The sequence below is a fragment of the Littorina saxatilis genome, linkage group LG16 (genome assembly GCF_037325665.1).
Source record: "Littorina saxatilis isolate snail1 linkage group LG16, US_GU_Lsax_2.0, whole genome shotgun sequence".
In the NCBI taxonomy this organism is placed as follows: Eukaryota; Metazoa; Mollusca; class Gastropoda; order Littorinimorpha; family Littorinidae; genus Littorina; species Littorina saxatilis.
Window position 1 is genome coordinate 26,095,514 of NC_090260.1, and position 24,509 is coordinate 26,120,022.

At 42.6% G+C, this 24,509-nt stretch overlaps 2 protein-coding genes across 2 annotated transcripts in view; one reads left to right on the forward strand and one right to left on the reverse strand.

Moving 5' to 3' along the window:
• LOC138949807 (uncharacterized) overlaps nt 1-1,604 on the forward strand; it is a gene marked incomplete at its 5' end in the record, with an annotated part of 8,858 nt that extends 7,254 nt beyond the window's left edge. The window contains 1 exon segment of the mRNA XM_070321588.1: nt 649-1,604. Within this exon segment, the coding sequence (XP_070177689.1) occupies nt 649-759 (111 nt within the window). The 3' untranslated portion in view covers nt 760-1,604.
• Nucleotides 1,605-5,160: 3,556 nt separating this feature from the next.
• Nucleotides 5,161-24,345, reverse strand: LOC138950690 (zinc finger protein 420-like). Its single transcript, XM_070322404.1, has 6 exons — nt 24,216-24,345; nt 20,942-21,068; nt 14,257-16,291; nt 12,488-12,821; nt 10,248-10,418; nt 5,161-8,329 (listed from the first exon to the last, which is right to left on the reverse strand). Exons 1-6 carry the CDS (start codon nt 24,223-24,225, stop codon nt 8,061-8,063), a joined length of 2,946 nt encoding a protein of 981 aa, XP_070178505.1. The 5' UTR covers nt 24,226-24,345; the 3' UTR covers nt 5,161-8,060.
• Between the last annotated feature and the right edge of the window lie 164 nt (nt 24,346-24,509).

The window sequence follows — 24,509 nt, forward strand, 5'->3', positions numbered from 1 at the left end:
ACCAAACACACAAAAAACAAAAACAAACAGAAAATCCAGTTACAAGCGAGATCGTCAAAACACTGTCAGTCCGGAAATTTCCGTTCGTAGCGATCAGTGCTGAGTGTCTCTCAAAATCGTAATCACTTTCAGAACATCACAATCCCAATTCACGATGTCTTTGAGTAAAGTGTAAAAAACCCGGAAAAAAACCCCAACTAAACACACAAAAAACAAAAACAAACAGAAAATCCACATTTGTGGCTTTGGCTGTGTGATAGTCTAACTGAAATGACTATTCCAACTTGGACCCAAATTCCAACCTTGCGCAGGGCCGATTCTAGAATGGACCAGCAACAAGGGTTTCATTCTAGAATGGCACCCCTGTACTTGCGCAGGGTTAGAATTCCAACCTGGACCCGGTCCATTCTAGAATGAAACCGGATTCTAAGAACGCGCAGAACATATGCACGCACAAAGAGCGGTAATGCTTGACAGTTAGTGTGAGAAGATGCAATTCTTGTAAGAATATTGTAAACGCTGTTTTGTTTGTTTTGTTTTAATGTGTTTTTATTATATGGGTGGTGGTTTTTTTTGTGCACGGTGGTAGTCGCAATGATGATTACGATTGATTTTCATGACAAGTTTTGGGTTTGCTATTTTTTTCAGATCTTGTCTTTCGACTGCGAGGCAGAAGGAGTTGTGGATGGATTCCTAACACTCGTCGACAATCCGTTCCAGCTGCGAATCGTGGCGTCGCCGATCCTTAGAATTCAGTGATTGCGTACATTTCAACCAATCGACCGTAGAAGGGATGTTGATGGGTATACTTACTGCAGAACAGGAATGCAACATGCTCCTTGTCCTTCGCCTCTTTTGTTTAATTGAGTACGACTCAAAAGCATTAATTTGATGCCCAGGACTTAATGATTTTGTGTATTGGAAATGTCTAAAAGTAAATCAAAACAAAAATATTTGTCAAACAATCACCTAATGATCAACAGCCCGGCTAGAACTTATCTGAAATTATCTGTATGCAACAAACGGACATTTTTCTGTTGGCTCGTGTACGAAATAACATCACATAAAACACACACAATCAGAACATAAAGACACATAAAAGTACACACCAATACACACACAACCCACACCACATATATTCATACCCGCACCCTCTGCCGTTAAAACAATTGTCTATAATTCACTCTGCTGTTAGAACAATTGTCTATAATTTACTCTGCCGTTAGAACAATTGTCTATAATTTACTCTGCCGTTAGAACAATTGTCTATAATTTACTCTCCCGTTAAAACAATTGACTATAATTTACTCTGCCGTTAAACAATTGTCTATAATTTTCTCTGCCGTTAAAACAATTGTCTATACTTTAATCTGCCGTTAGAACAATTGTCTATAATTTACTCTGCCGTTAAAACAATTGTCTATAATGTACTCTGCCGTTAGAACAATTGTCTAGAATTTAGCAAACGAGAAGGGAATAGCTCGAACGAGTGTTTTTGAACACCTAATTACAAATAATTTATGTAGTAAATATTTCAATTTTTTTTAATAACAAGCATCAAATGTAGGTTTTCATGCTGTGCACAATTAAAGTATATCAAGTTAGTATGAGTTGGCTTTGTTCTTATTTGTCCCCCCTTTCAATGTTCGTGTGTTGTGTGTGTGTGTGTGTGTGTGTGTGTGTGTGTGTGTGTGTGTGTGTGTGTGTGTGTGTGTGCGTGCGTGCGTGCGTGCGTGCGTGCGTGCGAGCGTGCGTGTGTGTGTGTGTGTGTGTGTGTGTGTGTGTGTGTGTGTGTGTGTGAGTGTGAGCTGTCATATAATCAACATACTCACCGACCAAATATCAGTCTAAGGCTGTCAACTTTTCCAAAAAAGAACAAGTCGCGTAAGGCGAAATTACTACATTTAGTCAAGCTGTGGAACTCACAGAATGAAACTGAACGCACTGCATTTTTTTCACAATGACCGTAGTCCGCCGCTAGTGCAAAAGGCAGTGAAATTGACGAGCCTGTTCAGCGCGGTAGCGGTTGCGCTTTGCTGCATAGCACACTTTACTGTACCTCTCTTCGTTTTAACTTTCTGAGCGTGTTTTTAATCCAAACATATCATATCTATATGTTTTTGGAATCAGGAACCGACAAGGAATAAGCTGAAATTGTTTTTAAAACGATTTCGGAAATTTATTTTTAATCATAATTTTTATATTTTTAGAGCTTGTTTTTAATCCGAATATAACATATTTATATGTTTTTGGAATCAGAACATGATGAAGAATAAAATAAAAGTAATTTTGGATCGTTTTATAAAAAAATATTTTCATTACAATTTTCAGATTTTTAATGACCAAAGTCATTAATTAATTTTTAAATTAAAATGATGTTGATGTTACGCATGCGATTCCTGCAAAGGGAAACAACCCTAACAGCCTTTTTTCTCATCAAATGACCAAATTAATTAATTATGCTTGATGTTGCGGCTAAATCCGTCAATGAATTGTGCAAGAATTATTCTTTGCTTTCATTTAATTGACTTAATGTGTATCAAAAATAAGCCAATAATGCCACTGGATATTGCTGTGAGCTTTTGGTGACCAACGCTAAAATTCAAAATTCTGTCCGTGTGTCCTGTGTATCAGCTTCCCCGTTTAGACTAGTGGGAACAATACGAGCAATGTCCAAAATGTGTTTTTGTAAGAGGCAGCTGGCATCCAATAGTCGTATCTCCTAGGGGACGTTACATTATATATATATATATACTCGGAGGCAAAAGAAACGCAAATAAAGGATGCGTTAATTAAACCTTTATGGACTTGAAATAAAAATAAAATAATGATACTAGCATGTTCTGCACGTGTTGTTTTAGCGGTCTTATCTTGTCAGAACCGTGTTTGCCGTGAGGTCTTGTTGACGGGGATCCCAAACCGTCATGGGGACCACTTTCAGCTCATGCACAATGTGGAAAAGCAGCTTTTCGTGTTCAGAGTGTTCAGGCAAGCTATACCGTACTCACAAAACTGTTACAACATTCATTTCTGCGACACAGGCGCGATGCCGAGACTATCACCAGATCAGCGCCAACAGGCGATCGGGAGACTTGATGCCAGACAATCAGTTCAGCAAGTTGCTAGGGCATTTGGAGTAAATGTCACCACGGTTTAACGCCTGCAGCAACGTTGTCATGCCAATAACAGTACCTGCGACTTACCAGGACGTGGCAGACCCTGGGTAACAACAGCCCGACAAGATCGCCATCTTGTCCATCAACACCAGCGAGATGCATTCGAAACTGCCGCCAACACAGCCCGTAACACATTTGGGGTGCATGGACAACCCGTCAGTGCCAGAACTCTACGCCGACGCCTTGGTGGGCAGAACCTGGTAAATCGGCGTCCTGCTCGACGTCCTGTATTGACAGCTCAGCATCGCCTGGATCGTCTAGCCTGGGCCCGGCAGCATGCCCACTGGCGCCATCGGGACTGGCGGAGGGTTCTTTTTTCGGACGAGAAGCGCTTTTGCCTGGAACCTGGCGATGGGCGTGTCCGGATCTGGCGAAGACCTGGACAGCGGTTTGCTAACAATAACATCCTGCAGCATGATCGATGGGGAGGTGCCAGCGTCATGCTATGGGGCGCCATTGGTGTCAATTAGCGAGTAGGACCTGTCGTCTTTAAGAACGTCGGCCAAGGTCGTGGGAATGGTGTCAAGGCAGACCGCTACATCAATCAAGTCCTGCGTCCCTATGTGGTTCCATTTGTCCAGAGGTACCGGAACTGCCTGTTCCAGCAAGACAATGCCCGTCCCCATATTGCACGTGCTACCCAGGACTTCCTGCGTCACAACAGCGTGAACATTCTGCCTCATCCTGCTCGATCTCCGGATCTCAACCCAATCGAACACTTTTGGGACATCATGCAACTAAGGATTCATGCCCTTGCCCGGAGACCCCGCACAGCAGCAGAACTGCGTGCTGCCGTGACCCAGGTGTGGGCTCAGGTCCCTCAGCAGCAAATTAATCACCTCGTCCTCTCCATGTACCGGAGGTGCGCCACAGTCATCAACGCCCAGGGAGGAGCAACACGCTTTTGACTTTCAACAGTCTTCAAACAGTGTTCAGTGGAACATGGCACGTCATGCTCTCATCCCAATACACTTTTCCGTATGGTTTTTGTATCGGTCAATTCGTTTCCTTGTTATTGTTAACCCGAAATAATTAACTCGACATTAAAATTCATGGGTAACCCATCTTCACTGCAGCATTTGCGTTTCTTTTGCCTCAGAGTTTATATAGCTATAGTTTCACGGCGACGAGTTCTTGAATATTGTGAGGTAAACTAGTCGTCTGTCAATCAACGTGCTAAACTAATACTGTAGTATAATACTTATCATTATGCTGCATGCACTTACACACAGTTGTCTGAATCACCAGGAAAGCAATCGACACTGACACTTTATGTCAACTATCGGTAACTGCAAATTACTGTTGAACTGTTGACTTTCTCTGGCTTGTAAACTGTAAATGTGCTCGGATTCTATTTGGGCTTATTTTTATGGTCCAATAAGGGACACTTTTTGTTGGCCCTTTTTTTGTTGGATTAATAACAGCAAAGGGTAACTGACACTTTAAGTCAACTTTCTGTAACTACAAAATAATGTCGGACTGGTGACTCCCTCTAGCTTGTGAATTAAGTGGGTGTAAGTGGAACCTCGTCATGACCGGCTGTGTCACTGTACGTGTTGATATCGTTTTATTGTCCTCTGGAATTAGAAACGGTAATTGAGAGGGAATGAGACGGTGGTAATTAGGTGGGGAGGGGGAGAGAGGAGGCTGAAAGGAGGATGCAATGCCTTAGGGTGTGTGTGTGTGTGTGTGTGTGTGTGTGTGTGTGTGTGTGTGTGTGTGTGTGTCAGTGTGTATGCGAGTGTGCAAGCAAATGAGAAGAATAAGAAAGAGAGGGACACACACGCAAACACACATGCGCGCACACACACACACACACATGCACGCACACATGCACACACACACGTACACATTCTCTGCCCTTGTTAAAACTTTCAGCCAATACTTGAGCAAAAAAGTAAGCAACACACACACACCTCTTTTTCCCCGAGCAAACACACACAAGTATTTTATATTTTAAAAATAAATTAACAAACAAATGATAGAGGAAGCGATCATATACTTTACTGATTTTGTTGGTGCATCACTGATTCGGCTACAAGTCAAATACATTTTTATATGAACACATATAGAGAAACATGTAATCATAAAAATGTAAAACCTGTGACAACATGCGATTTCTCTTTGTTTACAATTCAAATTTGAATCGTATTTGTACATGTATCAGACTTATATACTCAGACACATTACTTCTTCATAAACACACAGCTTTTTTGTGGTCAAATTCTTGAGAAAAAAAGGAAGATTCCGGTGGGTGTTCTTATTACAACCTGTTTTCGACCAATGGCAGGAAGAGTTTAATTCACCCACGTGCTTATAACGCAGGCGTAACATTCATATCACCAGTGACTTCACTTTAAAATATATCATCCATATCAAAATGCATAACTAATAAATGTATTCACAAAGAAGATGCTGAATACAAAATTCAATCTGAAGTAAATACAATACGCATACGTGAAAACCCAAAGCCAAATTTGATGAGGGAGGCGCAACTCGTGTGCGACCCTGACACACCTTTAACCTGCCTGTAGTATTTGTTTCAACAGTTTCCATTTTTGAGTCACTTGAGAAAAAGTGACTCTATGTAATCGGTCAGTGTTAGTCTGTCCGGCCGGCCGTCCGTAGACACCACCTTAACGTTGGACTTTTCTCGGAAACTATCAAAGCGATCGGGCTCATATTTTGTTTAGTCGTGACCTCCAATGACCTCTACACTTTAACGATGGTTTCGTTGACCTTTGACCTTTTTCAAGGTCACAGGTCAGCGTCAAAGGAAAAATTAGACATTTTATATCTTTGACAAAGTTCATCGGATGTGATTGAAACTTTGTAGGATTATTCTTTACATCAAAGTATTTACATCTGTAGCCTTTTACGAACGTTATCAGAAAAACAAGGGAGATAACTAGCCTTTTCTGTTCGGCAACACACAACTTAACGTTGGGCTTTTCTCGGAAACTATAAAAGTGACCGGGCTCAAATTTTATGTGAACGTGACTCATTGTGTTGTGAATAGCAATTTCTTCCTGTCCATCTGATGCCTCATATAATATTCAGAACTGCGAAAGTGACTCGATCGAGCGTTTGCTCTTCTTGTTTTTGTACTATTTTAATTGACAATGTATCGATTGGACATTGGATTTCCCTTCTCTGAGCCATGTGACGTCAGAGGCCTACAAAACTTTATAATTGGGCATTTCAGGTTGACCGAAACTTTAAAGGAACTACAAAACACACGTCATGTGTTTGATTGCATGTGTGTGTGCTGTTTAATGTCAAAACAGAGATACTGTACAGATCTCTGGTCAAAACAACAACAAAGTCAGTACATGACGTGTGTTTTGTAGTTCCTTTGAAGTTTCGGTCAACCTGAAACGCCCAAATATGAAGCTTATGTATTTGATTGCATGTGTGTGTGCCCGGGCTCGTTCAATCGTCAAAACAACAACAAAGTCATAGTACCTGAAAGGAATTCGATCGATACATAAATGTTATTTGCGTTTTTGACCAAAATATGACATTTTACACAGATCGAGACAGTCATTGTTCTCCGAGACCGTGCTGAACAATGACTGTCGAGATCTGTGTAAAATGTCATATTTTGGTCAAAAACGCAAATAATGTATAATAAAGTGCTGTTATTGTTATTATTATTGTTATTGTTAAATAAATAAAAACAATATAGAAACAAACATTCTCCACGGATATCTTAAAGGCACACTTCTTCTCGTCAGTCGTGTAAACAGTTCAGCTCACCATCTCAGCTAGACCTTGTCGGTTCACTGCTATCTTATGAAACTGGCCCCTGGCCAGGGTTTTTACATGGGATAAGGCCATCCCACAACATATGGTAACAGCGACCTGGGGACCCCTGTCTTGCACTTGGAGTATTCTCAAACAAACTTAGTGTATTTTCACAAAAATGAGCGTACTCCACACTGCATTTGAACATCCATGATTTAAACATGCTTCACACGCATCTGTCGCACCGTTAATTAAGTTAAATACCAAAACATTTAAAACAAATACATCTTTCAATGTTTTCTGACAAAAACTGTAATCATGTGTCAAAGTACTCGAACGGCTTCGGGTTGCGCTTGTGAAGAAAAGTAGTCTAGGAATTAACTCGTATTTTATTTCTCCACTGACCGTACCAATCGTATTCTAGACAATCAAGCGTAATACAGCAAAATCGTATGGGTTCCCAAGTTAGTAACAGACTATGTAGTCTCTGTGTAAGTTTTCAATTTGTACCAAGAAAATCAAATGCTTACAAGACTCGCCTTGTAAAAGTCGTACGGCTCTGAAAAAGCAGACAAACACTGTCAGACAAGACTCTCTGTGTTGCTGTCAGCGGATCATGTTCAGGGTGTATGTGTCTGCTGCTTTTCAGAGGTACAAGTAAAAGAAAGCACAGGCCAGAAACAGCAGATTAGTTGTCACATTGTCAGACAAAACAGTCTGCGTTGCAGTCCGTCTTCTTTTTCTTCTTGTCGATCGCCTTTACACTCTCGATATGAAGCTGGTGGTCTTGTGTAGAGCCTCCACAGGTCCATGCAGCTTCTTGTGGAGGGTCGTCGGCCTGGTCCAAGCCTCTAGCTCTCCTCAGGGGCTGGAGATTCCTGCAGTCTTGTAGGATGTGGGCTGCATCTTGTTCCGCCTCTCGACAGTCAGTGGATCGCATGTTTCAGATGCATTCACCTGAAGTGTTTCAAGCTGTAGAGGTAAAAGACGCACGGCTCTGAAAAAGCGGACTGGCTGTGGCATTGTCAGACAAGACACTCTGTGTTGCCGTCCGCGGAATATGTTCAGGGTGTATTTGTCTGCTGTGTTTCAGGGGGCAGTGGATCGCATGTTTCAGATGCATTCACCTGATAAGTTTCAAGCCGTAGAGGTAAAAGACGCACGGCTCTGAACGAGCGGACTGGCTGCGGCATTGTCTGACAAGACACTCTGCGTGGCCGTCAGCGGATCGTGTTCTGGATGCATCCGCCTGATGTGTTTCTTGACGTGCGAGGAACGGGTGTAGGAGTTGGAGCAGAGCGGGCACTGCTTGGGGCGCTCGCCCGTGTGTTTCAACATGTGGTCCTTCAGATGAGAAATGACGCGGAATCCCGCCCCACACTCCTTGCACACATACGGTCTTTCGCCTGCAACAATACAAATTGTTACAAATATATGACTGGATTTTGGTTTTTGCTTGGTTTTAAAACAGAGGATGCGGAACTCCTTGCACACATACGGTCTTTCACCTGCAACAATACAAATTGATACAAATATATGACTGGATTTTGGTTTTTGCTTGGTTTTAAAACAGAGGATGAGGAACTCCTTGCACACATACGGTCTTTCACCTGCAACAATACAAATTGATACAAATATATGACTGGATTTTGGTTTTTGCTTGGTTTTAAAACAGAGGATGCGGAACTCCTTGCACACAAACGGTCTTTCACCTGCAACAATACAAGTTGATGCTTGTATAACTCCTTGCACGCATACAGTCTTTCACCTGCAACAATACAAGTTGATGCTTGTATAACTCCTTGCACGCATACAGTCTTTCACCTGCAACAATACAAGTTGATGCTTGTATAACTCCTTGCACACATTCAGTCTTTCACCTGCAACCATACAAGTTGATGCTTGTATAACTCCTTGCACACATACAGTCTTTCACCTGCAACAATACAAGTTGATGCATGTATAACTCCTTGCACACATACGGTCTTTCACCTGCAACAATACACATTTGATGCATATGACTGGACTTTGGTTTCTATTTGGTTTGAAAACAGAGGATACCCTAGAACACTGCACTGCACTCCTTGCACACATACGGTCTTTCACCTGCAACATAAAATATGATGCTTATGACTAGATTTTGGTTTCTGTTGGGTTTGAAAACAGAGGATGCGGAACTTCTTTCAACCATACGGTCTTTCACCTGCAACAATATAAATTGAATCTGATGCATTATATGACTAGATTTTGGTTTATGTTGGTTCAGAAAACAGAGGATGCTGAACTCCTTGCACATGCATACAGTCTTTCACCTGCAGCAATACAAATTAATGTTTATGACTGCATTTTGGATTATGTTTAATTTGAAAACCGAGGATGCGTGTCCCGCATTGAACTCCTTGCACATGTACGGTCTTTCACCTGCAGCAACACAATTTGATGGTTATATAACTCAGTTTGGTTTAAAAACAGAGGATGCAGTCAACACTGCATGGCACTCCTTCGAAAGGAATGGTTACTTCCCCTGAAATAAAATAAAAACATGGCTGATTTCTGGTTTGGCCTGAAAAACATTTGATGCAAAACCATGCACTGCACTCCTGAGTTTGCACACATATGGTCTTTCACCTGCAACAGCTAGACATCAGAAAGGATAATATTTTAAAAGGATCAGAAACCATGAGGAATGTTTAATTATACACAAAGCGAAACGTCCTCAGGTCACCTGCCATGATATAGACACGACACAGGAAAATGTTTGAAAAGGAGCAAAAAACTTTACTTTACTTTATTTGGTGTTTAACGTCGTTTTCAACCACGAAGGTTGTGTCGCGACGGGGAAAGGGGGGGGAGATGGGATAGAGCCACATGTCAATTGTTTCTTGTTCACAAAAGCACTAATCAAAAAATTGCTCCAGGGGCTTGCAACGTAGTACAATATATGACCTTTCTGAGAGAATGCATTGTCATTCTCTCTCTCTCTCTCTCTCTCTCTCTCTCTCTCTCTCTCTCTCTCTCTCTCTCTCTCTCTCTCTCTCTCTCTCTCTCTCTCTCTCTCTCTCTCTCTCTCTCTCTCTCTCTCTCTCTCACACACACACTAGGTGATCACATGAGACAATCTGCTTGCTTGTGATTGTCCTATATTAATTGGCATAAATGGAAAGCATGCCCAAATGTTTCCAAGAGAAACAACTCTTGCACCAACCTGTGAGCGTTCTGATGTGTACAGCCAAGAGGTAGGCAGTAGTGAAGCCCTTGCAGCAATGCGCTAATTCAGACACAGAAACAGCCAAACAACAGAACACATAAAGGCCAAGCACCAACCTGTGTGCGTTCTGATGTGTACAGCCAAGAGGTAAGTGGTAGTGTACCCCTTGCCGCAGTGCGAGCATGTGTGAGGTTTGTAGCCCGTGTGTTTGGCGCTGATGTGTTTCTTCAGGTTGCCCGCCTGGGTGAACGATCCTCCACACCACTCACACACATACGGCTTTTCTCCTGGTGGATACAAAAAAAGAAGACATATTTCATATGACATAAACCACAATGGAAAGATAACAAACATGTTGAAATCTATGTGATGTCTTTCAGTCCCTCCTCTTCTCAGTTCCATCTTTAAAGTGCACTCACACATAAAGGCGAATGTATACATCGTCAGTGGCCTTCAAAGACCTCGTAACTTACATTTTCCCGATTTTCGGATTTTTGCATGGTTCCGTCCCTTGATTTTTTTCCTATCATTTGTGAAAAGCTTGTAACGCTATCTATTTTGCAAAGGTCTTTTTCCCCTGATTTTAAAAACCTCGTATTGCCGTTGGGTGTCGAGACATTAGCGACATTAGCGACATTAGCGGGAAAACCTCGTATTGTCTGTTTGAATCCCTGCGAGTCTGTTGAAAATCCTCGTAATTGTTCCTTAAATTCAAAACAAAAAACTTCAAAACAAAAAAGTGAAAACCTCGTATCTACACGTTTTGATCTGGTGAAGAGGAATTTGATTTTTAAAACACTCATTATCTCAGAACTATGATTTTGAAGATACGAGGTCTTCGAAGGCCACTGACGACATACGGTGCTTAATTACTCTCACATACGTTTGCTTGCAAGCACATGTGCCACACACGTGTGTTAATTCATCTTCCCAAACAGTAAACCTGAACAAGGCAACCAAATCTAAAGCAGGTCTGCATTATTTCTTCTAAAGATAAGGTAAAGCGGTTTACTAACGTCTCTAAAACTCCCCTAGTGGAAGTTTCAGGTTACAATTTGACTGACAGAGAAAAGCAAACAAGCTGCCATACTGGCTTAGTGTGGAAGTTAGCACTATGACTATGCTATTTCTTTTTCTAGCTAGCAACTTTGCATCAGCGTTTGAGTTTTTAAAGCTGACATACACACAAGCCTTATAATTATGCGAGTACACACACACAAACACACACACCCACACACACATACACACATACACACACACACACACACACACACATATGAAACACGTAAGTCTCCTTCGAAACAGGATAGGGGAGAAATAAATGTTACTACACTGGAACCCCTCTTTTAAGACTCCCTCCATTTTCTTTCTTTCTTTCTTTATTTGGTGTTTAACGTCGTTTTCAACCGTTCAAGGTTATATCGCGACGGGGAAAGGGGGGGGGGGGGGGGGGGGGGGGGATGGGATAGGATAGAGCCACTTGTTAATTGTTTCTTGTTCACAAAAGCACTAATCAAAAAATTGCTCCAGGGGCTTGCAACGTAGTACAATATATCTTTCTTTCTTTCTTTATTTGGTGTTTAACGTCGTTTTCAACCATTCAAGGTTATATCGCGACGGGGACAGGGGGGGGGGGGGGGGGGGGATGGGATAGGATAGAGCCACTTGTTAATTGTTTCTTGTTCACAAAAGCACTAATAAAATAATTGCTCCAGGGGCTTGCAACGTAGTACAATATATCTTTCTTTCTTTCTTTATTTGGTGTTTAACGTCGTTTTCAACCATTCAAGGTTATATCGCGACGGGGAAAGGGGGGAGATGGGATAGGGGAAAGGGGGGATATGGGATAGAGCCACTTGTTAATTGTTTCTTGTTCACAAAAGCACTAATAAAAAAATTGCTCCAGGGGCTTGCAACGTAGTACAATATATGACCTTACTGGGAGAATGCAAGTTTCCAGTACAAAGGACTTAACATTTCTTACATACTGCTTGACTAAAATCTTTACAAACATTGACGATATTCTATACAAGAAACACTTAACAAGGGTAAAAGGAGAAACAGAATCCGTTAGTCGCCTCTTACGACATGCTGGGGAGCATCGGGTAAATTCTTCCCCCTAACCCGCGGGGGGAGAAACAGAATCCGTTAGTCGCCTCTTACGACATGCTGGGGAGCATCGGGTAAATTCTTCCCCCTGACCCGCGGGGGGATCCCTCCCTTTTAAGACCCTGTTTTCTTAGACTTTCCATTCGTAACTTCTAAAAATTAACCCCCATTCTAAGACAGCCTCCTTTTTAAGACCTGATTATGATTTTCAGAGGTCTGAAAAAGGGGGTTCCACTGTGTACTGTACCTGTGTGTTTTCTTGTGTGCCTGGTTAAGTTGGCAGGCTCGCGGAACGCCTCCCCACACTCAACACAGACGTAGGGCTTCTGCCCGTGATGTGTGCGGCTGTGCCTGGTCAACTGCGACTGACGCGCAAAGGCCTCGCTGCATATTTCACACTTGAACGGCTTCACTGCAAGGTGGCAAAGCTCGTGGCGCTTCATGGCGTTGGGTCGCTTGAAGCTCTGTCCGCAGTGTTTGCACAGGTACGGTCTCTCGCTGGTGTGGTTCAGCTTGTGCCTTTTCAGGTCTGAGGGGCAGCTGAACGTTCTGGTGCAGCCAGGGTGGGTGCAGGCGTACACCTAGAGATGAGATAAGATAAGATAAGAAAAGGCAATAAACTAAATCACCAAAAGAATAGATGCTTTCACCAAAAGAATTGCTTAGTTAGCAAAAGATATTCCAACAAAAAATAGGATGTTTCCACCCACAAAATAGATGCTTCTAGCAAAAAACCGATTGATTCTACCAAAACAAGAAATGAGACTTGCAAAAGAATTCTCAACAAAAAAACTAATTATTTCAACAACAAAATAGCTACTGTTAGCAAAAAATATAAAGTTGAGTGTACTTTCAGAGACAACATAGTGTCACTCCATAGCATAATCATAATTGTACGTCCAAAGAAAGTTAAATGAAAATGATAAAATCAGTGTACAGAGCAGTCAAGATCAGTGTGTTCACTGCCTGATAAGCGCTGGTCTCGACAGCTCTGGGCGCCCGCGCTTTCGCTTCTGGCCGATTGGGATGGTCTTGGCCTGGGCAGGGGGGTTGGTCACCTCCAGACGAATCTCAATGCCCATGGAATGATGACACACGTAGCACTTGAGGAACTCCGGACAGTTGCAGAAAAACTGATTGTTTTTGTCGATCGTAATCTTCCACACCGACCTCCGACATGTGGCATACTCCTCGAAGTCAACCCAGGACGATGATTCAACCTTTTCTTCGGTCTCTCGGATGGCAGTCTTGAGCTCCTTTTCCAGGGTTGAAGATCCCACGAAGATCGTGTTCCCAGTCTTCAGCGACTCAGCTGGTGACGTTGCCCACTGAAACGTTGTTTTCCACATTTTCAGTGTGTGATGTGGTGCTTCGGCAATCTCGGTGTGCTCTGCGGTTGCATTTGGTGCTCGTTCCATAGACCAGTTCTTTACAATGTCATTCTCAACAACTCCAAGAAATCTTGACATTTCCAGCCTCTCTCTCAAAGTGTACGTTCACTGTGTTGGAGAATGACTATCCATTTCTTTTGTTGAAACTATATTTTCTTTTGCCTGAAGGAGTCAATCTTTTGCCTGATTATATTTTCTTTTGCCTGATCTGAGTATATTTGCTTTTGCCAGTTTATTTTATTTATTGTTCAGACAGCAATTCTTTTGGCGGATCAATTTTTTTTGTTGTACTTTAATTCTTTGTCACTCAAGCCATCTTTTCTTTTGGTGAAAGCATCTATTTTTTTGGTAGAACCATCTCTTCTTTTGGTTCATTAAACGGGTGCCATAAGAAAACTTTAATCAAATTACTGCCCATTTTCATTTTGAAAGAACATGGACTTTTTTCTGTTGGCGCCACATTGCATTTCTAATAACACAAACACACGATCAAAAAGCATAATTCAACATAAATACACTACTAAGATCAACTTACTACATGAGCCAATGAGATTATCACAGTCACTGTTGCTCATAAACACAGCGCACGCAAACAGTTGCATAAAACACACACACACACACACACCTTCAGGGCCAGCTTCATGCTGTGTGGAGAAGAGTTGAGTGCATGTGCTGAGGGAAGAATGAGAGCATACTCCATCCAGGCAAACTCTGCTTTCTCGTGTTTCTTGGTGCTGCTTGAACTCTGTGGATTTGCTTGTGAAGGTGAAGCAGTTTTGTTTCTTTCTGATTTCCTGACACTGACAGGCTGAAGGCTGTTATTGTTCACTGTCTCAGTTTCACTGCTGTCACAGGGTTGTAAATACTGTGTGCTGCTTTGTGAGAAAAGACCTGGATCTTTGCTGCCTTCCTTGTCCGTCATGTCATTAATGCTAAGCCTGCTTGAAGCTTGCTTTTCAGAGGTTGCTATGTTCACATTGCCTGCGTCTGCTTCTTCATCAGCTGCCAGTCTCAAATCTAACCCATCAGAACCTATCACGTTCCCATCCTGCGACAAGGAAGTTCCGGCACCTGAGTCTAGCTCACTGTATAGACCACCGTCCACTGTTAAGCTCACTTGACTCTGTCCTCCAGGCGTCACGTCAGAATCTGCATCACCAGGCTGACCACCGGCGTCTTTACTTTGGGCAGACTGTGTATGGGACTGCAAGTGATTCTTCAACTGTCTGCTGGTGGTGAAAGCTGCTTGGCACTGCAGACAGCTGTGGGGCTGGCTGTCGGTGTGGGAGTCCATGTGGCGTAGGAGATGGTAGCTGTCGGCGAAGGGGGCGGAGCAGAGGCTGCAGACATGGGCGCACTGACTCTGCAGGTGTTTCTGCAGCACGTGTCTCTTCAGGTGGGTCAGGCGAGTGAAGCTGATGCTGCACTCCTTGCACTGGAACGGCCGGAGGTTGGTGTGTGTGGCGCCGTGCCGCAGCAGGCCCCTGCGAGAGGCGAACGTCTTGCCGCACAGTTCACAGGAAAGCCGGTCAGTGTGTGAAAAACTCTCGTCTATCGCTACCAAGCTGCAAGTGTCTTTCTGTGTCGTCTTTTCTGTCTTTATTCTGTCATCCTCACTAGTGCAACTTTCTGTGTTTGTCAGTTTCTCATTAGTATCGGCCTCTTCTGCCACTTGGTGAGGTGGTTGTTCTGTGTCTGCTGGTTGTGATGATGGAAAGTGTTTGTTTCTGATGTGCCTGAGAAGGTTGTAGCCGCTCTGAAATGTGGCGTTGCACTTGTCACAGGTGTGGGGTTGGTGGTCTGTTACATGGGTTATGCAGTGGCGCTTCATTTGACTGCTTGTGCCAAATTCTGCGTCACACATCTGGCAGTTAAAACACTTCTTTCCACTGACGACGCTTTGAGACAGCTTCACAACCTCTTCTAGTAATGATTTGACTTCCTTTTTACTGTCCTTATTTTCTTCGGCCTCGTTCTTCGTGTTCTGCCTTCTGTCTGCTTCAGTCACACTGTGAACGGAATCAGCTGCAATACCCACATCCGCGTCCTTTGCGTCATGTTGAATTTCTTCCTTCACCACTTTGATGCTCTGATCGAGTTCTTCAGTGACGCTGTTCTCAGTTTTAACTACTCTCTTCCCTCCCCTTGTTGCTTTCCGTTTTCTGCCTCGTTTGGTGTGAACACAACTTTTTTGCTTTGGCGTATAACACTTCCGTCCCTCAAGGTGTGCACTTTGGTCATCAGAGTCGTCACTCTGACTTTCACTTAAGAGACAGTCCGGCTCTGATTCCGAGACCTCTTGCACTTGAAGACTCTGCTGTACAGCTTTGAGCGGTAACACTAACTTCAGCTCTGTCTTTTTGAACTGCCTTGTTCCTGAACGAGATTGGCCCACCATTCTGCTATCTGTCTCCTTTTGAAAAAGATTTGACCCTGAAACTAGCAAGGCACTTTCCTTTTCCATGGCAGCCAGAGTTTGTGGTTTCCTGCTGGGAAATGTGGCAACGGTTGCTGATGTGGAACTTTCTGGCGCTGCATCATCAAGATGAAGGTAATTTTCAAGGCCGCTATGGCATTGAGGACACAGAAGTGTCAGCAAGGCGTTGCATTGGATACAGCGTTTCCCCAGAAGATCCTCACCATCTGCATTGCTTTGGTAACTGAAAGAGTAAAATATTTGTTGTAGAAAATGTTGCAATATCTCGTGATAACACTGTACTGTACATGATGCAAAATGTAACTGTGATGAACCACATACATCTAAAGTCTCACGCAAAATAAAATGGAAACAAGTCGCGTAAGGCGAAAATACAACATTTAGTCAAGCTGTCGAACTCACAGAATGAAACTGAACGCAATGCAATTTTTCAGCAAGACCGTATACTCGTAGCATCGTCAGTCCACCGCTCGTGGCAAAGGCAGTGAAATTGACAAGAGCGGGGTAGTAGTTGCGCTGAGAAGGATAGCACGCTTTTCTGTACCTCTCTTCGTTTTAACTTTCTGAGCGTGTTTTTAATCCAAACATCTATATATATATACGACTAGTGTCTGTGTGTCTGTGTGTGTGTCTGTCTGTGCGCGATGCACGGCCAAAGTTCTCGATGGATCTGCTTCAAATTTGGTGGGCTTATTCAGAGAGACCCCGGACACAACCTCATCGATGAGATATTTCAACACGTGCTCTCAGCGCGCAGCGCTGAACCGATTTTGGTTCCACCTCAGCTATTTTGGTTCCACCTCAGCTACCCGGGCCCCCATACCGACACACCAAAGCCAAAGTTCTCGGTGGATCTTTTTCAAATTTGGACACCGTATTCAGCTACACCCCGGACACAATATCATCGATGAGATATTTCAACACGTGCTCTCAGCGCGCAGCGCTGAATCGATTTTGGTTTTTGTGTTCATTTCACCATTATAAGTAACTCTTCCTTATCTTCTCATATTCTCCAGGTTTTCAGCGTTTACCTCCCTTCCTTCGTAATGGTGCACTATAGTGTGAGTGGAGCGTCTTCGGATATTCCCGGCGTTCTGTTACTGTTACTATTTTTAGAAGGTCAACGCAGTGTCCAGAACGTAAATTGGACCCGTAAATTATCCTCACTGTAAAAGTGCAAAGGTCGAATCAATTTTTAGCCACGCGAAAAATACACTGTCATCTATCTCTCTATAGATACGGCTTCTCTGTGTTTTTTTTTGTGTGTGTGTGTGTGTGTCTCTCTATGTGAGCAACACCTGTGCATTGTTCAGTTCTGTTTGTGATGTGGTCTGGCGGCTTTTGTGTAAATTTATGTACTGGCCTTCCTTTTAGAAGCCATAACTTGCTCAGTCCTGTTTGAGTGGAGTTCGCCTCCAAAGGTGATTAACACGGTTACATTCGTCGACAAGGATGGGACTCGATATGGTCAGGAATGGCATTATGGCCACTGAATCATTTTCGTGCTGTTCCTATTCCACGAATCTGGGAGGGACCTAAGCTTGGCGGGTCCATTGTTCGGACCCGGCAAAGCCGGCGTACGGCTCTAAGTACTTCTTCCCGGCGAAGCCGGCTACCCGGCGAAGCGGGTATTCATTCTAGTATCTATATATGTTTTTGGAATCAGGAACCGACAAGGAATAGGATGAAAGTGTTTTTAAATTGATTTAGAAAATTTAATTTTGATCATAATTTTTATATTTTTAATTTTCACAGCTTGTTTTTCTTACATACTGTGGACTGGGTGGCCGAGTGGTAACGCACTTGCGCTCGGAAGCGAGAGGTTGCGAGTTCGACCCTGGGTCAGGGCGTTAGCAATTTTCTCCCCCCTTTCCTAACCTAGGTGGTGGGTTCAAGTGCTAGTCTTTCGGATGAGACGAAAAACCGAGCTCCCTTCGTGTACACTACATTGGGGTGTGCATGTTAAAGATCCCACGATTAACAAAAGGGTCTTTCCTGGCAAAATTGTATAGGCATAGATAAAAATGTCCACCAAAATACCCGTGTGACTTGGAATATATTAGGCCGTGAAAAGTAGGATATGCGCCAAAATGGCTGCGATCTGCTGGCCGATGTGAATGCGTGATGTATTGTGTAAAAAAAATTCCATCTCACACGGCATAAATAAATCCCTGCGCCTTGAATATGTGCGCGATATAAATTGCATAAAAAAAAATATTAAAAAAATCCCTGCGCTTAGAACTGTACCCACGGAATACGCGCGATATAAGCCTCATATTGATTGATTGATAAAATCTTTACAAACATTGACTATATTCTATACAAGAAACACTTAACAAGGGTAAAAGGAGAAACAGAATCCGTTAGTCGCCTCTTAATACGACATGCTGGGGAGCATCAGGTAAATTCTTCCCCCTAACCCGCGGGGGGGTATGAAAAGCCGGATATGCAGACCTCATGTAAAAAGAGGTGGATTTAAGTAACCAGACCAACCCTTTTTTGGGGTTTTTTTTACATTAAAATTTTACAGACAATATGGATCATTTGGCATACCCACACAAAATGAAACATGAACAATCTATACCAAGGGAAATAATTCAAAGACTAAATCAAGCAGCTTTATGCAAACCAGAGAAGAATTAAACTAGAGTTCTACTTTATCGAGCATACTACCCTCATCGGACATTTACAGTTACAGTACGCTGCTCTTCTTCTCCCCTGGCTCCCACCCCTCACACGATGACATCATAATGAAGTTAACATAATACGGTTATGAACAAAAATGAAGTAGGGCGGGGATGTAGCTCAGTCGGTAGCGCGCTGGATTTGTATCCAGTTGGCCGCTGTCAGCGTGAGTTCGTCCCACGTTCGGCGAGAGATTTATTTCTCAGAGTCAACTTTGTGTGCAGACTCTCCTCGGTGTCCGAACAGACCCCCCCCCCCCCCCCCCCCTTGTGTGTGTGTGTGGGCAACACCTGTGGATTGTAGAGTTCTGTTTGTGGGACTCAACATGAAATGTTCAGGCCACTGAATCATTTTCGTGCTGTTCCCATTCCACCTGGGAGGGACCTAAGCTTCTCCAGTGTTTTCAGCGTTTATTCCCCCCTCTGCTTCTTTCTCTCTGTAAAGGTGTAGGGCTAGTTATTTTTCGGTAACTTACCCAACAACCAAAATCACTTACCCAACAACGGGCCTGAATCCTCGATAGCTCACAGGTTGATGAGTTAGACTTTGAGGGAACTACTTTAGCGATTGAAAAGTTCCGAACGCTCCAATGTACGAAATATACATCTCTAGACCAAACAATACAAACATACTGCATTTAAACTGGCAACTACAGGCTTGAACACATTAATCTCCATATAAAATCTTTGAGTTTGGTTGTTTTCTAAATCCAAATCTAACGATCAGTGCAGATAAACTCGCTTTAGATCTCTTATGAGTGCACGCAAACTCCCAAGGCAAGTAACTCTCGTACGACAAGAGTAGTTCCCCTTCCAAATTTTCTGAACTGAGTTGCTTGGACAAGAGACTGCAATCCGACGGTTAGTTTTCGACAATATTTCATTTTATAAACAGATCACACGCAACCAAATGCACACATCGCATCAATTTAAAGAACATACAGCGGTTTCATACACTATTTTGCCCCAGAAAACGGAACTTCATACAGTTTTTAACGTTGGAACACGGGTGCAAAAGTTCGTCTGCTTGTCCCATTCGAAGAAAGAACATTTCCTAAACGATACCAAAACATGACCAGAACACACACTATCTGCCTTTACCGGCACAGCAGAATAACAACATAACTGTGTACTTGATTTTAGTCCAAAACAGGGAAACTGACAAGAAGTGTTAACAGATTTGATTGATTTTCCCTGAACTATACAACCGCGCATTATTCAATCGCCAGCGCAGGTAGACTGGTTGAGTGATTTGGATTCGATCAAACTTTCGCACAAAAATTTCTCTTTTCTTTGAATAACTGAAGAAAGGAGGAATAAAGAGGTTACATACCTCGTCTCAGTGATTATCAAAAATAATGGTCTCAGTTCGCGGTCATGAAAAAGCTCGCTGAAGCTCGCATTTTTCATGATCCGCTAACTTCGACCATTATTTTTGATAATCACTGAGACTCGGCATGTAACCTCTACTTATCTCCCTTCCTTCGTGTGGCGTCAATCCATATTCCCGTTACTACGTTACTATTTTTAGAATGTCACTGCACTGTCCAGAACGCTTTCATTGCACCCGTAAGTTGTCCTTACTGTAAAAGTGAAAAGGTCGAATCAATTTATAGCCACGCGAAAAGTACACTGTCATCTATCTATATATTTATAGATATAGATATACATATATATATATATATATGGCTTCTGTGTGTGTGTGTGTGTTTGTGTGTGTGTGTGTGGGCAACACCTGTGGATTGTAGAGTTCTGTTTGTGATGGGGTCTGGCGGCTTTTGTCTGTCTGTATGTTCTGGCATTTGAGAAGCCACAACAGATAATATAGGGCTTAGAAATAAGCTCTAAAATTCTCAATCCCGTTAGACAGGACTTCGCCTTCAAAGGTGATTGTGGTGAACCGCCACGCTGTCTGTCTCTGTCTCGCGATTCACCCCGGCGAATCCGGGTATTCCTCTAGTATATATATATATATAAACGTTCAATACAATCCAAGGGCTTGAAACAAAATGGTGTTTGTGATGTTTTCATATTTAAATGAGGTCAACTAAATCTTTTAAAAAAAAGAAGAAAAAGAAGCCTACCTACCGACCCTATTTTTTTGTGGTCAAGTTACCCTAAACCAACATTTTTTGTTGTTGCCTGATGGAGTTAACATGATATGGTGTGAACAAAAATGAAGCACTCACGACTGTATGAGGAAAGTAGCAATATCAGAGTGTGAAGCAAGCCCCTTGCTCTTCCCAATCTGGCACCAGACACGGAGCACATCTCCCTCCAGTGAAACGCTTTCCTCCTCACCATCCATTGTGGTGTCTGCAACAGGATAATACCGTAAAATCCCTAGCAAACGCCCACCCCCCCCCCTCCGCACAGATTTCGGGTACAAGTAGGGGGTGGGCGTTTGCTAGGTATACACCCCCTTGCAAGATAAAGTGTCATCACATTTTCACGAGAGAAAAAAAGTGATACAACATGTGATTTATGCAATTTTAATGAAAAATAAACACACCGTTTGTCGACACAAAATAAGATCAACGTTCTGTGATAGAAACAAAGGAGAAGAAAAAAACGGCGAACCATCGAACAGTGTGCACAAATCGTAGATAAAGGAGGCCGACTGTCTTAAAACAAATTTTGTAAAAAGCAAACAAGGGGTGGGCGTTTGGTAGGTAGTGACCCCTCTGCACAACTTTTGGCCAAAAGTGGGGGGTGGGCGTTTGCTAGATATTGGGTGTTTGCTAGGGATTTTACGGTATATATTATATATGTTACACCAACGTCACATTTAACCCTGCAAAAATGAGTAATATCTTTCGCTCTGTTGTGATAACTTTTTTTGAAAGGGATCAGTTGCAATAGTGCAGCTATAAGTAAGATAGGGGAAGGGAGGGCAAGTCGACCCCCTCGGGTATGTCGTCCCCCCTCGATTTTGAGAACATGACACTGCAGGGGTGATTATCATCGATTTCATAAGCCAGAGTTACCCAACCTGAATCAGTTGAAGAAAAAAAATGTCGAAAAAAACGGGCCCAGCAAAGCGGTAAGTCTTTGTCAATTTTGATGGTTTCCACTCTAAAATTGTTGCACGAAAAAAAACACAGTCAGTGCATGGGAGCCGCTGATTCGTAAAATGCACCAGATCTGCAAAAAAGCTTTGGCTTTCATAACAACTAGTCGAAAGTTATAGATCTCAGGCTATCCCAGGAACAATGGTAAATAGCAATGTTCAGCGAGTACCATGATCGGGTAATTCGTCCCCCCCTAGTGGTAGGCCTACTAAACTATTTCACGTTCACGCAACCTGAAATGGGCGACACAAATCAATTACAAGTCCAATTTGTACATATATTTTCCCATTTGCTTCGCTTTGAACCAGAGCAACTAATAAGTATAGATGTTTGAACATCTATCCCTTCAAATACTCACCCTCCCTGCATAGCCAAGACGTCGATCGACTTCTGACGTAGGCCGACTCATTATAACGTCATTCTCACTTCCGATTAACAAAACTGACACAGAAAAGTTACTTCAGTCAATTTCATATGTCGAGGTGATGCTATTGGGTAATATGAACAACCTTTTCCACCTGGACGAATTACCCGCCCCCCATGGACGAGTTGCCCTCCATGGAGGGCAAGTCGTCCTTGCTTCAGGATTTTTTTCTTTTATATTTTATTTAAAAACCGTGCCAGTTGGATCGTTCATATTCCACACAACGCTTACACGAAAGAGAACACACCAGGTTTTACAACAAAAACAATATTTTTTTAAAAAAGACGAGAGGTATAAGCTGCATTCGTTAGAGGGGTCGACTTTCCCTCCCTTCCCCTACACATGCACTGTACGATGCAGCTATTCACAACGTGCAGTAGGGTTTGGGACTGAGCACATGGTGACCGCCATTATTGTTTAGTCTTGGCTATCCCAGTTGGGGGATGGAGAGCACACTTTAAGGTTAACACCGTTTTTATAGGCAAGAATTGGGAAAAGGGATATAGCTCAGTTGGTAGCGCGCTGGATTTGTATTCAGTTGGCCGCTGTCAGCGCGAGTTCGATCCCAGGTTCGGCGGAAATTTATTTCACAGAGTCAACTTTGTGTGCAGACTCTCTTCGGTGTCCGAACCACCCCCCGTGTATACTACATTGGGTGTGCACGTTAAAGATCCCACGATTGACAAAAGGGTCTTTCCTGGCAAAATTGCTTAGGCACAGTTAATAATTGTCTACCATACCCGTGTGACTTGGAATAAGGCCGTGAAAAGTAAATATGCGCCGACATGGCTGCAATCTACTGGCCGTATAAAATTTCATCTCACACGGCATCACTGCAGAGCGCCTAGAACTGTACCCACGGAATATGCGCGATATAAGCCTCATTGATTGATTGATTGATTGAAAAGTAGGGTCACTGGTTTGCGTCAAATATGTCATCTCAGTCATCACCTCATTTTTTTCTCACCTAAAGAGTGATTCTGAATCTGTCACTCTCTCTGAGACAACAAAAAGCAGAAAGGGTAAAATTGATATCCCACATGGTTGCACATGTGAGAATTTTAGTTCAGAACGTTTCATTGAGATTTAGGTACTTTGTATTTGTGAATTAATGTCTGCAGCTGAAAAACAGTGTTCAGGTTTTCTGCGTGCTGATCTTTCAGCGAAGTCTGCGCATGTGCAAGACTCTTAGTAGGAAGATACAGTAATAGGTTATTGGAGCCTTTTGTATGCTACATTGTCAAACACGTTCTCTCTCTCTCTTTCTCTCTCTCTCTCTCTCTCTCTCTCTCTCTCTCTCTTTCTCTCTCTCTCTCAAAAAAACCCACTCAAACAAAGTTTTAATAACACATGATTTACTCCTGTATGTGTATTCAGCATTGTTTTCACTATGTTACATATATAAATATACGACGCATTATATTTGTGTATAATATGTCATGTGTAAATATTAATATGTTGTTGTTTTTCTCTACCTTTTTTTCAACGTGAATGTCCGTGTAAATATGTGATTAGATTAGTCCCCTCTCTGGGCGAGGGCTGGTTGAAAAAAAGCGTGTTGTATTGCTTATGCCACAACCCTCGAAAAATTTGATTTGATTTGATTTGATCTCTCTCTCTCTCTCTCTCTCTCTCTCTCTCTCTCTCTCTCTCTCTCTCTCTCTCTCTCTCTCTCTCTCTCTCGCGCCAAAGTGCACACACACACACACACACACACACACATATATTAAACCCGGTATTTATATTCTATAGTAATTAGACTGCATCCGATTCTCCAATCAAAGACGTCTTGTTTAGTAGTATTAGTAAAATAGTAGTAAACCAAACTGCTTTCGATTTCGAGTTGCAAAGAAAAGTAGAATAGAGAAGACGCCGAGGCTGCTCTCTACACCGCTTCATAGGAATCACGGTTCCATTGCGAAGATTTTCAGTTGGGAACGGTGTTGTGTAAATGTTTTACATAAATACCTCCTTCCATAGTCTGGAACAAGAGTGAGAGAGGTGTTCTTGTTTTCCCGACTCCTTTCTCAACGTGTAAACAGGAAGTGTCGACGAGAAGCTCGCAAAGCTAGGTACATAGTCACTTTTAGCTTCGTACTTCTTATTTATTTTCATTGTTTTGTTGCGGAGACTCATAATTTATTTCAAACCTTTTCAATTGTACACAAACATTTGTCCAGTTCATGTGAATAAAGAGCAAAACGAGGGGTCAATGCCAAACAAGAAAATATTTTCAGGGTCATTTTTTTTTACGAAAGTTAT